Source organism: Cariama cristata, unplaced genomic scaffold, assembly GCF_000690535.1.
Source record: "Cariama cristata isolate BGI_N322 unplaced genomic scaffold, ASM69053v1 scaffold4164, whole genome shotgun sequence".
Taxonomy (NCBI): Eukaryota; Metazoa; Chordata; class Aves; order Cariamiformes; family Cariamidae; genus Cariama; species Cariama cristata.
Window position 1 is genome coordinate 31,191 of NW_009613341.1, and position 16,914 is coordinate 48,104.

The 16,914-nt window shown below is 42.1% G+C and overlaps 1 protein-coding gene and 1 non-coding gene across 2 annotated transcripts; both read right to left on the reverse strand.

Annotated features, from left to right (window-relative positions):
• Window positions 1-556: 556 nt before the first annotated feature.
• On the reverse strand, window positions 557-16,352 carry ANKDD1B (ankyrin repeat and death domain containing 1B). The gene is made up of 9 exons (XM_009698962.1): window positions 16,335-16,352; window positions 15,038-15,136; window positions 14,034-14,132; window positions 12,329-12,427; window positions 8,399-8,497; window positions 5,553-5,648; window positions 1,787-1,985; window positions 949-1,080; window positions 557-615 (listed from the first exon to the last, which is right to left on the reverse strand). Exons 1-9 carry the CDS (start codon window positions 16,350-16,352, stop codon window positions 557-559), a joined length of 900 nt encoding a protein of 299 aa, XP_009697264.1.
• TRNAN-GUU lies at window positions 11,642-11,715 on the reverse strand. Its single transcript has one exon. It is a non-coding gene; the product is annotated as a tRNA-Asn (tRNA).
• Window positions 16,353-16,914: the final 562 nt, after the last annotated feature.

Sequence of the window (16,914 nt, forward strand, 5' to 3'; positions counted from 1 at the left end):
TAAATCAAATGCTAAAGAGGGAAGACTTGTCCCAATCCTAGCACTAATTAAACAAGAAAAAAGCCCTCTTCAGACAGGAACATTGTAATCCTAGCAAGACTTTATAAAACCCTGGATCCCAAATGAGGCCAGGTGCCAACCTATTTCTGGAAGTGTTGATTTATACACATAATTTTCACTTACTAAATTTTATTTCAGGTAGAAAACATATCATTTACATTTCATGTCAAACACAGAATAGCTTAATTTGCAGTTCCAGTATGGAATTAGTGTATGAATGTTAAGCCAGTGTAGAAATTGTAGGGAGGTGTTTTTTCCTTAGCAGTAAAGTCATAAATTACCAGCCAGCCATTCACCCTTACGTTCTTTAAATCTTTGTATAGCGAGCATATGAGAAAGAGCTAACCAATATTTCAGGAGTGCAAGTTCTTCTAGCTTGGAAAGTCATATAATTTCAAAATAGATTTTTGTTCCAGAAGAGGTATTATTTGTATTTGAAAGACACTTTCCATCTGGCATGTAATTCCATCATGTATGCCATGTTTTATTGATGACCTCATGAAATTGCACACTTTCTGGAGTCCATGTCGGTGCTACTCACAGCTCTCATCTTCTCTGTGAAGTAAGAGGAGAAAACACCTGCTTGACATACTCTGCTTTTTACAAGGTCAAACTAACCTAACTGAAGGATAGCCAATCAGATTTTAACCATGTTTGCAGGACAAAGGAGGAAAGCAAAGATGGCACATTTTTAACTTCCTTTAGAAATCTCAAGTCTCACTTAAATGTTCTTCCTCAAGCAACCTCACCCCCCAGGTCTGGCAGAGTCCCAGAAAGACCCTGTCCTCTAGCTCCACCATGGTCACACTTTCCCAGCACCGGCAGGGACCTCAGCACTGCTCTGCAGTCTGGCAGAGGACAGCATAAGGTGCTCTGTAACAAACTTACCAGCTAAAGGCTGAAATCCTGCTTCCACGAGATCTTCATATATATGTTTGACAGGATTCTGATGAGCCAGCACTATACCATGTAACCAGATGAGCAACATTCTGTTTCCATGTTCCTTATAACTTTTTTTCCCTATGCAATACACAAAGGATTTGTCTGTTCATATAGAACACACTGGAAACAGTGTATTTTGTGCTTTTGCACTTTCAGAGTTCCAAGAGATTTTAAAACCTACTCAGTTACTCTTACTTTCTCTCCTACAAGCAAAATGAAGACTGAAACTTGCAAAGGTTAAAAAAAAAAAAAAAATTCAAGTGTTATTCTAAGGGTACTGTAAAGGGAGAAAAAAAAGCTAATTAATTTTTTCATTTTTCCTTAACCTGTGGGAATATACTCTGAAGTAGTAGTAAATAAGTACAATACCTGCTATAGAACTATTGCTTTCCCAGCACTTGAGATGCCTGAAACCAGAAACTGCTGTTTCATGGCATCTGTGAACACAGAGGATGAACAAGGTCTTCCTGTGTCACAAAGTTCCCCAGGTCCCTACTTGCAGTGTGACCTGCAAGAGCCTTCCATGACTGCTCCTGTTTTTGATTTCCAAAGGTGAAAGTTCCTTCAAGCCAAGAGGGAGAACAGAAGTGGCCTGTACTTCTACAGCACTGCTTCCCAGGAACCAGGGACAAGGCTTGTAACCATTCACTGCTCTTTTTCATAATTTCAGAAAGAGCAGGATGGGCAGTGTGTATCTGTGATACTGACACAGTTTAAAAAGCATCTCTGCTGTGTGTTTTTTTTATAGCTTACCTATGGTGTCTAGCCATTCAGATACTGTTACCTGTCCATTGTTGTTCAATAGCTTTAATTTGTTCATCTGTGAACTTCCAGAATAGGGCCAGTTTTTTCCATTCCTGGGGTTTTAACTGGTTGTATGCTAGGTTCCAAAGGGAGGAACGGATTTGCTTGGTCTGTGTACTATGATCTTGTTTGAAGGAGAAGCCAAAGTCTGACCCGTCATCACTAAGAGCTAGACGTTCCTGAAAAAGAAAGCAGATGATGATAAATTTTGTCATGAAGCTGGGAACCTTTGTTGAGTCAGCAGTAAACACTGTGTGCTGTACAGCCATATGTAGCTACAGTTGATTTGCTTAGTGCAGGTAAAAGAACCATGTTTGGCTAATAGAGCTCTTTGGAAGATGTCTTAGCATGGATGATGTTATTACAGTCTTAGTAACAGAACAGAAACGAAGCCCTCGCATATCTATTGCTGTCTTACTAAGTTAAATGCAAAATAAACTACTTACTTTCCCTGCTACTTGATACACAATAACAAGTAACAGCAAGTACTATGCCAGTACTGCTGTGCTCCTTGGCTCCATCTACTTTATATGTCACGTTTTGAACACAGCTGCATTTCAACCACAGTTCTTACTCTTTCCTCTTGCTTCTCAAAATGCTAACCTCTCCCTGAGGAGAGGCCAGGCACCCCCGGCATGGTGCTTGCGCAAGCTGTTCGTACCTCTGCCCCATCAGCTCAGCTTGGCTGAAGCAGGGACCAGCGGGTCATTTGACGGCAGCATGAGCCATTGGGTTTAGCATGTGGGGCCCAGTTCAGCAAAGTATCTAAGCACCAATAAGCACATGTGTGTTCAACCTGGATCTAGTTTTATTGCCTGCATAAGCAAAATCAGGTAGAAAGCAAAACTGCAAGTATTTTACCCTCCAGACTAAAAGTGCTGTTGCTACTGTATGCACAGCTCACCTGAAACATGAGTGATGGGGTCACTTTTGTTTGGACACCTCTGCAAAAGCCATGTCTAGCAGTGATTTCAGCCCTAGCTGAGCAGTGCCCAGGGAAAAACCTCATTCCTAGTGTAAGTAAGCTCAAACTACTTTTATATTTCATTTTGTTTACATGCCAGTCCTGTTTCAAATCAGTCTCCAAAGTGAAAAATGCCTTCAAGAAGTCGATACAGGATTACAGAGCAGATACTAAGCAAAAAAGGAAATGGCAGCATGCCACATTTTAAAAGTGCTAAGCATAAAATACTCTATTCCAGATTAAATTCAGGAAAATACAACAGGGTTATTTCCTAACCTTAGGAGAGTCTTGCAAGAAAAAAAAAAATCTTAGTTCAGTAACTAAGCATTGTCAGGTATTTTTGATTCCATTTTTCTCGTATAGACTTTATTTCATGCTTCCTAACACATGCAAGGTGAGGTTTAGGACATTCTACAGGACAGCCTCAGGCTCTTCCTGGTTCAGTGTTTCTCTTCTGAGGTTTAAAAAATCAAAACCAACAAAAAAATCCACAAGCAAACAAACAAACAAAAATTTTTTCTCCTCACTTTGTAGCAGCCCATCTTCTCTTTGCTGCTAATTGTATGTCTAGGCAATGACAGGGTGGGATAGTAACAGCAGCTTTCAAATCCAGGAAAAAACAGGCTGGGCAATGATAGGCAAGGGTTGGTTAGAAGCAGTAAATAGAAAAAAGGTCAAACAGAGAGAACATGATACTCTCACACACATTACTATCATGTGCACTTCCTCACAGCAACATGACATTTCCTTTCATAACTAATGCCTTGTCATGGATGGTAAGTCAGCTTGATTTAACAAAATGACAGTTCTTACTATAATGGCTCAAAATGCTGTAGTTTTGTATATGGTAACACCGCCTGAACGTGGTGTTTCACACGTCATATTCCACAACTATAAACTCTACGCTGCTCCCAAAGGGTGTGCTCTTAGCTTCAGGTAGTGGGATACAAACACTTATGTTTCTATTCCGCAACATCTGGAGCTCTTGCAGAAGACCATCAGATTAAGCATCTTTTTTTCTCCTCAGGCAATTCAGTAAACTTATGCCAAGAGGTTAGGAGCATCTCGGGCCCACTGCTGTCAGACTTCTCACATCTTCTCTGGCAACAGATGACTTCACTTCTAATTCCCCTTTAGTCCAAAAGAAACAATAATGTACCTACAACTCCAGCTGAACTGATGCAGATCAAATATGCACAACACAATGAGTTTGTGGAGGTGTTTTTTATGATAATTAATCTAGATCTGTGATTTACCAGCACAATGCTCTATAACATTAAGAGTCATGGATTTGGACAGGCAGGGCCAGAGTGGGCTGGTAAAACCGTCTAATTCGTGTGCCTGCACTTAGGCAGGATCAGTACACATGTACTGCCCTGGGAGGCACTTGACTAAACAAACACTCCCTAGCAGGAAGCAGAAATGAGAATAAAGTTACAGATTTGCATGGCAGCTCAGCAATGACAGCACAAGAGCTGACAGTCAAGTGAACTCCTTTCACCAGTTCTTTTGCCCCAGTTTGCTCGCTCTGGTGTTCACAGAATTACTTGGTCTACATAAAAAAAATTGTGTTAGCGTTTTCCTTCTTGCAGGTTTTGTGGTGGATGCTACAAGAGATGTCTTTTACTGCCTCACTAGGACCAGTCTGCAAACAAACATTGTATTTGAGAGCTTGGGGATTTTAAACTGTATTGTGTCAAAACCCAGCAAATCTAATCAATTCTCAGGGAGCCCACATAAACCTATGGCTCCAAACAAGAAAAACTGAGTAAGCCAATACAAGACTGACTTATGGAGTATTAATATGCCCTAAAATGAATCTTCACCATCCTATGAAATACCTCCCTTTCATCAAGTGTGTAGGTATAGCAGGTTCTTTGTGGCTCGTTGCTACAACTGTCATTGATGGAATAAATAAACTCTTTCAGAATTCGAAATGGTCCCAGTGAAGACCCCATGACATGAGATGTCCTGAATTTTCAAGACCTGTTTGGGCTAGGTCTGAATTTCAAGGTGTGGCTATAGAATCAGCCTCACCAGCAGCCCAGGTCCAAATAATCCTTTGATTGTAAGAGGTACTAGGCTTAGATTTTCTTGTTCAGACACTGCCTATACAGCATGTACAGATTCATAAGTGATGTGGGATATCAACACAGGCCAAAATGATTGTCATCTACACTTTAATACATCTGACTCTCAGCCCCTTAGGGGGGCCATCATTAAGCAGCCTACGTTTAAATAACAACTAGGGAAATAGAAATTCAGACAATCTGAGGGCAATCTAAGCCATGTCCTTCGGACTTGTTGCCTGGTTCTTTCTCATTTCATTGATTGCATTCTATAATTCACACACATAAAACAGAAGAGGGAGCTCCTGCCAAAGCAGCTGAGCCCTTACTAGCAAAGGAATGACAGACACCTCCTCTATTTTTCAACCACAGATTTTGCTGTACCAAAGAACACAAGGACCAATGTTGTTCGAGTAATCCCAGCCCTGATGCTGATGGCACAGTTAGAATTTGCGTTAGAATCTCTCTGCAATGCTTTATCTCTGTGTGTAGAGCATAATGCAGGAAAATGATAAGAACTGCCCACAATTTTACAGCTAGTCAGGAATAAAACCTGGATGGAGTAGAGATCTTTCCATTCCCAATCCTAACCTCAATTTATCAAGGCAAGTCTTGCAGCCTACCAAAAGGAACCACCTCAGGCAAAAGGTGCTTCAGGATCATAATCGGCTTTTCCCCTCATAGTTCTCAGTGTAAGGAAAGATGTCCCTTACCTGTTTCATGGCATAATACCTTTCTGCTTTAATGATCATGTCTACAATGAGGGCATGATTGCTCCTTGATGCCACAGCTAGTGCAGTTTTTCCATGCTGAAAGCAAAGATAGTGAATCAGAACATTATCTCATATATATAATAGAAGAAACACAGCAGCTTCATTTACAAAGCCACATCCCTTTTTTTCAAGAAAATTTATTAGTACATTTTTATGGCTTCAGGGTAGCTACAATCAAAGTTCTATGCTTTGCATGGACTGTATCCCCTCACCCCAGAGGTGGTCAGTTTTTTCCCCTCACTGAACTCCCCCTAAAGAATTTTTAGTGAGGCACAACTGCTTTCAGAAACCTCCTGTACTCAGACTGCTGTGTACTTCATGCCAGCTCACACTTTCTAGTCACAGTTTCCAAGTTCCTGCAAGCCCAGGCATCCACAGGCTGAAAACTACCACAAATACAGTCCATTCCCGTGTTATGCTTAAACTGGCATTTCCACTGGATAGCCTGGCAAAGTTGGAAACCTCCAACTTTAAGGGCAAACCTGTGTCTTGTTTTGGATGGTAAGAGAAGCTGGCTCACAGAATTAAGAGAGGGTGTGGGAATTACTTTCTCATGACAACTGAAGTGAGCACAACCGAAGGTGACATTTCATGGGCAGTACAGGCAGCCAAAGGAATGAAAAGCGATTGCTTTAATTCCAGCTGCAGAGGACTGCTTAGTCTATCTGAACGCATCTCTGCTATCAGTACTTCGATGTAAAGACATCGCAGTGGCTCTAGAGGGTTCTCTCTGCAATTGTCTATTTTCACCAGATTTGCACTGGGTGGAACTGCCTCTGATTTAAATATTCAGGGTACTCTCCACATATCAAGTACTATGCATTCTAGAAAATTAGACCTAAAAGAAGCCAATCGCTTAATTAGAAGGTTCAGTAATTAAATTATAAGGCATTTCAACTCTCCAGCTATTAACAATTTCCCTAATATATACCTTTTGAGTTCTAGCTCCTGGCTCTGCTAAAGATCATTCTAATTAGCCTGTTTTTAGAAAAGCATCACATTGGAAGACAAAGAATTTAGATTTCATAAAATCTTTATAGCATAGACATACTTTATATGTGAAAAGTCCAGAGACCACCACAAGAGTTCCTTGGGTCCCACCTCTGGAAAGGTGCTCTGCATTTCACAGGGAGGTGGAGGGGGTGGAAAAAGGGGGTGTTTCTGGTCTCCTGTGCTAGTGCAGACACCACTGGCGTCCTGCATGCACATGTAGCACAGGAGTCTTGCACACAAGAAGCACTCTCTGCAGTATCAATCACAACCAACAACAATTACATCTGCAGATGGGACGATGAAGGAATGCCTGAAAACACATTTCCTGAGGGGTAACAGCTTGCAACTCGTGCAGATGCATGACATGCTCTGGAGACTGAGGACTCTCTGTTGCTAGGGCACAGAGGCCAGGAAAATACTGTGCAATCAAAGCAGGCTCCCCTTTTTCCTGCTTGCTGTTCAGTAAGGACAGAAACATTTTTGGCATCTCAGTACCAATTCAGTTCAAAGGGGGCTGTACTTGCAAATGTTCGCAGCAGTGGCATGGCCTCAGGGGTCATCTGGCAAACAGGCAAGGGAAAATCTACTCCAAGAAATAAAACCAATGCAAAAAGGTGACAGAATTTGTGCTGGCTCAGAGCCATATTCTCATAACATGCCCTGAACTCTGTCAACACTGCTGTAATACCAGGGCACTATCCAGCCCAAAGGCTTGCAGGTGCTTAAGGTCAAAACAGGCAGTAAGAAGTAATTTTCTGTGCCCTTGGAACACAAATAGCTACAGACAATTTTCCAATGGCTAAGGCACTGACTAAGGTGGACAAGATTTCATTCTGGGTTAGCCCATGTGAGAACTGCAGCTCTCTGGCTAGTGTAGGCATGAGTCTGAATGGGAAGGCTTAACTGCAATGCAGCATCTTACCTCAGCCTCCCAAAACACATCAACCATGTCACCCACACTCAGAGCCTCAAGCCTCATGTCTCACTATAGAAAAAAAGAGAGATGATCCAAGTCCATAAAGCTTTACTCCTCATCAGGACAGTTTTGTACATGAAAATGACTTTTTCAAATTACTAAAGAGCTAGATTTTGCTCATGATAAACATCAAATCTGTCAATTCAGTCATAGAGAAAATCAATATAGTGGTAACAGTATAAAAAGGGGAAGCTCAACCTTGCAGTAATATAGCAAAATTTGTAAAAAATGGATTTGGTTCTTTGTCCTTTCAAAAGCACTTCCCCAGACACTATTTGCTTTGGTACCTCTTCCAGACATTGCCATTCCTACCTCAGTCTTCCCAGGCTGAACATCAGCAACAGGGTCTAGGCACCCACCTGGATGGATCTGGATGTCTTCTTGGAGACATGGCACCATCCTTTCCAGATGGTCCAGAGTGCTAAAGGGCAAATGCACCATTGCTGCAATTAGTGAAGCTGGCAGCACCGCTGCCTCTCCTGGCAATGAACCTGGCTGTGGATGCACAGTTACAACAGCCACAGGCTGGTTTCCACTCTGTACGCCTAGCCCTTTTTTCCATGAGAGGTCTCTGGCAGCAGGGTTTACCCTTCAAACTGCAGACCTTGGAAGTTTTACAGCTCTTCACTAAAACCATTTCAGAAGTCTGCAAGCTGCAGGTACAGCAATATTAAAAGGAGACTTCCTTCGTGAAAACTAACAGCTTTACCTAGGAAAGACAACTGTCAACAAGTGCTTCCTGCATCTCTGGAAAGAAGGCAATAAAACAAAAAAATAAAATCACACAATCCTTGCATGTGTGAGGAATGAAATCTACCTTATCCACGGTCCTGAGATCACAGTCTGCCTTCAGCAGCACTTCCACCAGCTCCACATTGCCAAGATCAGCTGCCAGATGCAGAGGGGTTTCCTGCCTCTGGAATTAATGACACCAAATAAATACAATAAGTCAAACTCCCTCTTAGAAGCAGAGTGCTCACAATGTGAATCTAAAGAAGATTCACACCAAGAGACAGCCTTTGCGAACAGAATGAAATCATTTAACTTTTGAGTGATCTACCTGCCAGTTTTGTTTCAGGCAAACAAGAGAGCATCTGGGATCTCCAGAGGAAAACCAGGCATGAGTTCCTGTTGACGCAGGAAAAAGGTGCTGTCATGCCCCTCTCATGTACTGTAACCTAACGAGCTCTCTTTCTTCCCTCTTAAAACAAGGTGTTTCGGACAAAGTGCTTCGTGTGACTGTCAGCCCCAACCCATATATATTTTGAGTAACCTTTTTGCTGCTGAAATTCATGCAAAGACAACTGGACATCCATAATTTTCAACAGTACCTTGTGCCACATCCACAACAGGGTTTGTTAGCCAGCCCTGCCACAAAATGATGGTATGTAGCAGAAGTCTACCTGCTCCATAATGGGTTCAGTGAACTTCAAAACACACACGAAAAAGTGGGGGGGGGGGGGGGGAAAAAAAGAAAACCGGATCATTAACAAGAAGTACAGTGAAAGGGGCATTCAGCTTCAAGTCTGATCTTTGGGTCTGCAATGAGGGTTGCGTAGTCTCTACACAGCTGCATGTACCCAAATAAAACCTATTTATCTATTTATCCTCCTACAGAATATTAGAATAAGAAATTCCAGATGTCTATGGGTGTAATACAGCAGCAAATAAGATACGTTGTAGTTTGTGGAAGCCCTGCATATCTGGACATATCCCTTAGCATGTTTCATGTGACACAGCACCCTTTTAAGTTGAAGATTTTGTGCCTGTGCTTCTCTTGATGTTGCAAGTCTACATTCTGTAGGTCTGGTTAGAGAACATTTTTGGCCTTTGGATCTTGACTTAAAGGTTGCAGAGTCAACACCAAGACCTTACACACCAAGAAAAACCAGCCTAAGGGTGCTACATTAGAGTCTCTCATCAGCTCTTTTGGGAATACACACTATGATCACATGACCTCATAAATTTCCACCAACAATACATCCTACTTTCTTTTCTGCAGTAATTTAGAGATATGTATGTAGCTACTGTATGTAACATAAGACATGCTAGAGACAAAGCACAAAACATTTCTAAAAGATGTGTTCAAGTTTACAAAATTCTCTATTTTATGTGACAGAAAAGCTTATCATCATACTTGACTCCAGCCAAAACTGACAGCCTCTGTCTCCCACAAAAATGCATATAAATTAATCTTTAGCAATAAAATGATCAATGGGAAGGGACAAACTATGATTTCTCAAAGACTAGTCCTTGATACTATCGTGGGGAGCATCCCCATCTGTCACATGGGAGACCAGGGTGGATTTTCCCCAGCAGGGAGCCACAGTGCCGAATGTGGGACTCAACAGACCTGGTGGGACAGTCATTCCACAGCTGAGATGTAGGGTCGATGGGTGAGGGAAGAGAGATTCTCTTTGAGGCACCACAGCTGGCAGGACAGTCTATACACAGCTGGTGCCTCAACATCTGCCCAGACCATTATGGCCAGGATGCCAGCATACAACATCCATGAGCTCTGTACAACCTTCTTCCACACAGACCATGAGCACTGGATGTCATCCAGATCTTTGGAGACCTGGTTGCTGGCCAAGTCACTGTAGACCACCTCCACCACCATTAATTCCCTCAGATACTGGGTACCTTCTTCTGTGGTAGTCAACTTGCCTTGCTGGTTTACAGTATCTTCTTTGAGGAGATTACCTTGCTTTCACATTCAATAAAAGCCACCTCCAGAGCCTTGCAGGTGGCTGCCTCTCTCCTGATCCCTTTGTCAATCCAATAGTCCCTAGAGATGGACTCCAGCTGCTGGGCTTCCATACTTTCCCAGAACTGAAGCAACCGGGTAGCAATGCACTCACCTTGCTGCCTATCTCCTAGGTCATTCAGGGATGGGGACCAGGTAGCTTCCACCTCTTGTCATTCCTGTCCTTTCCCTCTCCCATCCTGCTGCAGGCCAGGCTGCCTCTTCTGACTCTTCCCCATTCCACTCCTTAGCAGGAGCTGCTGCTTCTCTTACTAACCAAGCTGACATCCACTTCCACCATTTCCTCTTGAGTACAGGGGGTTAGGTCTCTGGTTAAGCCAGTGTGTGTGCTCTCAGATTGAGTGACCTTTCAGTGTTCGTATGGGTCGCTTCAGAGAAGGAGACCTTCTTAGCATCCCTTTGTGTGCTCCTTGATCAGGAGACGCTCTTTCTCTTTTGAGGGCACTGGATGACAGCTCAGTAGGTATGGGCCAGGCCTCAACACAGCATTACAAGTAGCTGTGTTTCATCGTGGCAGGCAAGGCTCCCCTCCTTAAAATGGTGCACCATTTACCTGGGACTACATGCCTGTCCAGGCATGAAATTCCAAGCCATTGGAGGCAATAACAGCCCCAGGCACCTGCCCAGCTGCTCTCACACACTCTGCCACAGGAGGATCGCCCTCCTACAGGAACATTCCTGTGGGGCATTCCCAATTAGTTGTTTAACCATATGAACAATAATCAAAATCAGGCTCAAACTGATACACTAGTATAAACAGTATGATTACACAAGCTGTTACAAGAAGGTGGGAGAGAAGGTGTCGTGGAGGAAAAGAAGGGGTAGGTGCTATTTGTTCCTCTGTCCACAAAGCGTCTCTCCAAGGAGAAAAGGGGGAAGGTGTAACTGCTGATTTTCTCCACGAGATGGTTCTCTGAGCACCTGGATAGCAGCATCGTAGGGCGCAAAAATACTCTCACTGGCTCAAGGCCAGTGCTTTTATCACGGCCCTCCCAGGCAAAGCAAAACAAAGTGATGCAGAACACAGCAAAAGCTGAAAATGGTCATTATCATTTGTAGGAGGTTTTGCACAGCAAAAAAGGAATCAAGAAAGCCAGCATCAAAGTAAATGCACCACAGGCATCACACACACACATACGCATGCACAGAGGAGAATATCCAGCACCTGAGGGGATTAGTGGTGGTGGAGGTGGTCTACAGTGAGGTTGGACAACAACCAACCAGGCCTCTAAAGACCACACCACCATGTACAGGCCAAACAGTCCTGGTAAAGGTGGGGAAAACAGATGTCAGCGTCCCTGGGTGGGCTTGAACCACCAACCTTTCAGTTAACAGCCGAATGCGCTAACCGATTGCGCCACAGAGACCTGTAACCTCATCATTCAGTGGGATCTTGTGTGGTGTGGAGCATCGCTTTGGTCAGCTCTGGTCATCTGCTTGGTTGTGTCCCCCTGCAGCTCCCTGTGCATACCCCCTCTATTCACTGGTGGGGCAGAGTGTGAAACCAAGAAGGCCTTGATGCTGTCCAAGCACTGCTTAGCAACAGCTAAAACACTGGTGCCTCACCAGCACTGTTTTGATCACAAATATAAAACACAGCACCCTATGGGTTGCTATAAAAAAAATTTAACTCCAACCCAGCCAAGTGACACTCTGCACTGAGCTTCCCTCTGAGATCAATACTGCTGAGACCTTTCTGTTATTTATTACACATGAATTGTAACACTTGAACAATAAATTAATCCAAATATTTTCTGACTATGTAGCATTTTGCTATCCTTATCTTGCACAAACAATACTAGCACAGTATGTACCAATGACTAATACATATGCACACATGCAAAAAGATAAGGAGTGAACTGCCTCTTCCTTCCTATTTTTTTGTACCATTAGCTTGTAAGGAAAAAAAAACATTTCAAGTAAAATGCACATAATCTCCTCTTTACCAGTGAAGGTATGTCAATTCCCAGTTTTTCTTACATGATTTAAGGAGTTTATATCATGATTGGCATCCAAGAGGCTTTTTACTACTGGTAGATGATTATTGATGACTGCTAAGTGGAGAGGGGAATTCTTCTGCTGTGGAGGGAAAATAATAAACCATTATACTTGGGTACATTATTAGAAGTTCATTAAAACAAGAAAGAAGTTCTTGTTAAAATCCGCCCCTTGCAAGGGCAATAAGCTCTAGCAGATGTTCAAGACTGCAGAAAACACACCTTGAGGTGCGGAGTTATGCCAGAGATGGTAGCCTGCTCCTGCAACACCTACAGCAGCAGGTAAACAAAAACAGCTGAGAAATCTGGAAATGTTGAGTGCACAGGGTGCATATCAGTGTGTCACCCCTTAGGAATGCAGCAAGGCACTCCTCTTATGGGTTCATACCTGGGATGTGCTTCTACCCTTGGCTGACAATAGACAGCTTAGTGTAATGTTTCTGTTCCCTCAGAAAATTGAGTTTGCCCTTAGTTGAATAGGCTGGAGACAGATTAATTCTGTATTGGGTAAATAGATGTCAAAATCTACTTCCCAGGAATAAACTCTTGTCACATGTTGCTGCTGGAAATACTCTTCATACTAAACTGACTTGCTGTCATATTTATAAAAAGCAAATTACAGCTAGAAAGTAATTAAGTTTTTTTTTTTTGAGTGATTCTTTTTTATTGAAATAACTGTGGCACACATCCAACACCAGTCAGAATCCAACCATTAGATTGGCGAGATCCCTTTGTATGTTGAACCTTTGACTAATCAGTTTCTTGTTAAATATAGCTAAAGAGTAATTCCATACCAGTGCCATTCATGGGTGCCAGACACCAGTTAATTAGTGTCTTTATAAACCACAGACATTTCTTCAGGGCTACACAAAAGCAAAGCAAGCTCTTACACAGTGCTGCACTGGAAATCTTTCCAAAATGTAAGTTACAATTCTGTGAGCTTCTTCTGCTACAGAATGCCAGTGAGACCAAGCAGCACAACTGACTGAAATAAACTGAAATAAATCATTTCAAGCACATCATAAATTGTTCTTCCTTTATAACATACACAACAGGCCAGTGATCATGGCAGATAAGTCACAAAGCCCAGATTCTATTTTCATCCTGTACTATAGAAGTGGAAAATAATTTCCTATTCACAGAAAATCTCAGCTGTAACAAAACTATATTATCTAAATTGAGACAAGGTTTGAATATTAGGAATACCTCTTTCTTTTTAAACCCCAAAGAATGGTGGCATGCAGATTTCAAAGGCATATGGTTTGAGTGCAGAGGATGAAAGCACTGAAGTGTTTGTTTACCTTTTATTTACCTTTATTCAAAATCAGTTACAAGTGTTAACTCTTTGCCCATGGCATGCAGGGAGGCCTGCCTTACTGCTGGTTAGTTCTAGCAGGGTACTTTGCTCATCTTTTCTAACATTTGGCTAAGTCCTTGCCTTAGCCTGGCAACCTCTACATTGCAGCGCACCACTCTGCCCAGGCACTCGCTGGGTTTATGCAACAAGCCATTGTCTTTGTTGGTCCATACAGACTGCTAATCAACATCCATAAACCACATAATAATAAGTATAGCAAAAAAATTAAGGAACTAATCAATCTTATTCAGCTGTCTGAATTCCCAAGGAAAGCCATAAAAGACAGGACAGGCTGAACAACAGCAGAACAGCTGTACTGATGTACACTCACCTCAGGTTTAGGAACCAGGTCAATATTCTTATCAATGAGAAAAGTAACCAAAGATAGATGTCCATTCTGAATTGCAATCTGCAAAGCACTGCTATTGTTCTGAAAGAAATGGTATAGAAAACAAAAACTTACATTTTGGTTGCTGGAAAAACAGTACTAAAGAGAGCTATCAATATAGAATAATCTTTCATTTAAATTTGTGTTATTATCCCCTCCCCTAAAAAAACTCCATTTGATAAAATGATATAAAATGAAGTGGATCAGCAGTTAGCATAACATGTTTTTGTAAATACTGAAGGAACTTCCAATTTTTACTACATCACAATAAACATGCTAAAAATATTAGTATTCTACAGTCCTTTTCAATTTCTCTCTTAAGAGATAAATCAGCATTGTCAGCTATACTGTGCAATGAACAATGACAACGCCAACATGTCTGTTAGTTCAGAATGACCTTTAACAACAAGTACAGTCACATTAACAGACTTTTAAAAATAAATCAATAGAAAATTTTCACTTAATAATTCTTCTAAAACAAACAAGCTCTCAGTCTGCTGGAATCATAAACTCCTTGCAGCAGACAAGCCAAGGCCATTTAACAACTGTGAGCTGAACTGGAGTCCAGGAACCAGATGTGGAGAACAGGTTCGTCATCAGTTCAGTCATATACACTGCCAAAAAAAAGAGGATTTTCAATTACCCTAGTTGGTTACATTTCCTAGTCATGTGTTTTACTATTGGACATACAGTAAATAAAAAATCTCCACCACAGTACTCTCTCAAATAAATCTATGCTATGTTTCTTCCACATCAGTTTTATTCTGTTAGCACTCTCTACGTTCCCAATTATATTTTATTAATCACTTTATTTTTTTACCATGTCATAAAAATAAGCAGAGCAAATACACTGTTAGTACACACAGAAAAGAGAAGATAAGGTCCTTCCCACAGCCCAGGATGTCCCAGTACCTGTCCAGTGTGCTGGAGGGATACTGTGTACATACTTGAGTTAAAACATTGATGTCACTCCCTGCTTCCAGTAAGAGTTCAGCACATTTTTCATGACCACCTTCAACAGATAAGTAAAATGCAGTCTCTCCATTCTAGACCAACAAAGAGAAAATGTCTGTTCCAATTTAAGCCAAGTGACTATAAGGCTGTGACACAAACAGGTTAGCTCGATCAGTCTCATCCAGCTCAATAGAAAAGCAGAAATGGTCACAAAAGAACACAACCTGAGTGCTCCTAAATTAACTCTTAAATGAAACGGCAACTCAGCAACACTTAAGTGAGGGATGACATTTATGTGGACAGATGTACGGTCAGGTTTATGATACCGATAACTATTTCATAAATATTAATCATGCTCTTTTCAAAGAAGATTGCTAGCAACAGGCACAGAAACAAAGACGATGGGTAGTAATTGCTGCCATTCAACAACAGGCAACACCACTAGTATGCTAGCACACTCCATAAGTACCAATTTCTGTCAGCCCAATGCCATTGATTTCTGACAAATTCCCAGCTCTAGCGCTAGTTATAAGGAGCATTCTTAGCAGAATTAATCCTGTTGCATATTTACTTCAAATCTGCTCACCCCAAAGAAGCCTCCATGTCTCGACAGCAAGTCTCTAAAATAAGTTATATCAGCTGCACAATGATCTAAAGCCTGCTTATCAACTTCTAAAATACACAAAGGTTTACTGAAAGTTCCTCTAGTGTTCCAGCAGTCACAGAAGCATCAATAAATCCTGATTTTTCTTTGTTTAAAATCCTGCCACCATTATTCTAGTAAACTTAACATATTTTACAAGTGACATTATAGTGGGGTCTGCCACAGGGAGCAACAAGAAAAGCTTCTATAGGAATATCGGTGATAAAAGGAAGACTAGAGAAAATACGGGCCCTCTCCAGAAGGAAACGGGAGACCTGGTTACCCAAATTATGGAGGGGGCTGAGATACTCAATGACTTTTTTGCCTCAGTCTTCACTGACAAGTGCTGCAGCCATACCGCCCGTGTGACAGAAGGCAAGGGCAGGGACTGGGAGAATGAAGAACCACCCACTGTAGGATGAGTTTTAAGCCCATCTAAGGAACCTGAATGTGCACAAATCCATGGGACCTGATAAGATGCATCGGCAGGTGCTGAGGGAACTGGTGGATGAAGTTGCTAAGCCACTCTCCATCATATCTGAGAAGGCGTGGCAGTCCAGGGAAGGTCCCACTGACTGGAAAAGGGGAAACATAACCCCCATTTTTGAAAAGGAAAAAAAGGAAGACCTGGGGAAACACAGACTCACCTCTATGCCCAGGAACATCATGGAGAAGATGCTCCTGGAAACTATACTAAGGCACATGGAAATAAAGGAGGTGATTGGTGACAGCCAATATGGCTTCACCTAAGGGCAAATTGTGCCTGACAAATTTGGTGACCTTCTATGATAGTGTTACAGCATTGGTGCATAAGGGAAGAGCAATTGACGTCATCTACCTGGACCTGTGCAAAGCATCTGACACTGACTCACATGACATCCTTGTCTCTAAATTGGAGAGACATAGATTTTTTGATGGATGGAACATTTTGCAGATAAGGAATTGGCTGGATGGTCGCACTCAAAGAGTCACGGTCAGTGACTTGATGACAAAGTGGAGACCAGTGACAAGTGGCATTCCTCAAAAGTTAGTACTGGGAGTGGTGCTGTTTAACATCTTTGTTGGGGACATGGACAGTGGGATTGAGTGCACCCTCAGCAAGTTTGCAGACAACACTAAGCTGTGTGGTGCGGTCGACACACTGGAGGGGACGGATGCCATCCAGAGGAACCTTGACAGACTTGACTTGAGAGTTGGACCTGTGCAAACCTCATTAAATTCAACAAG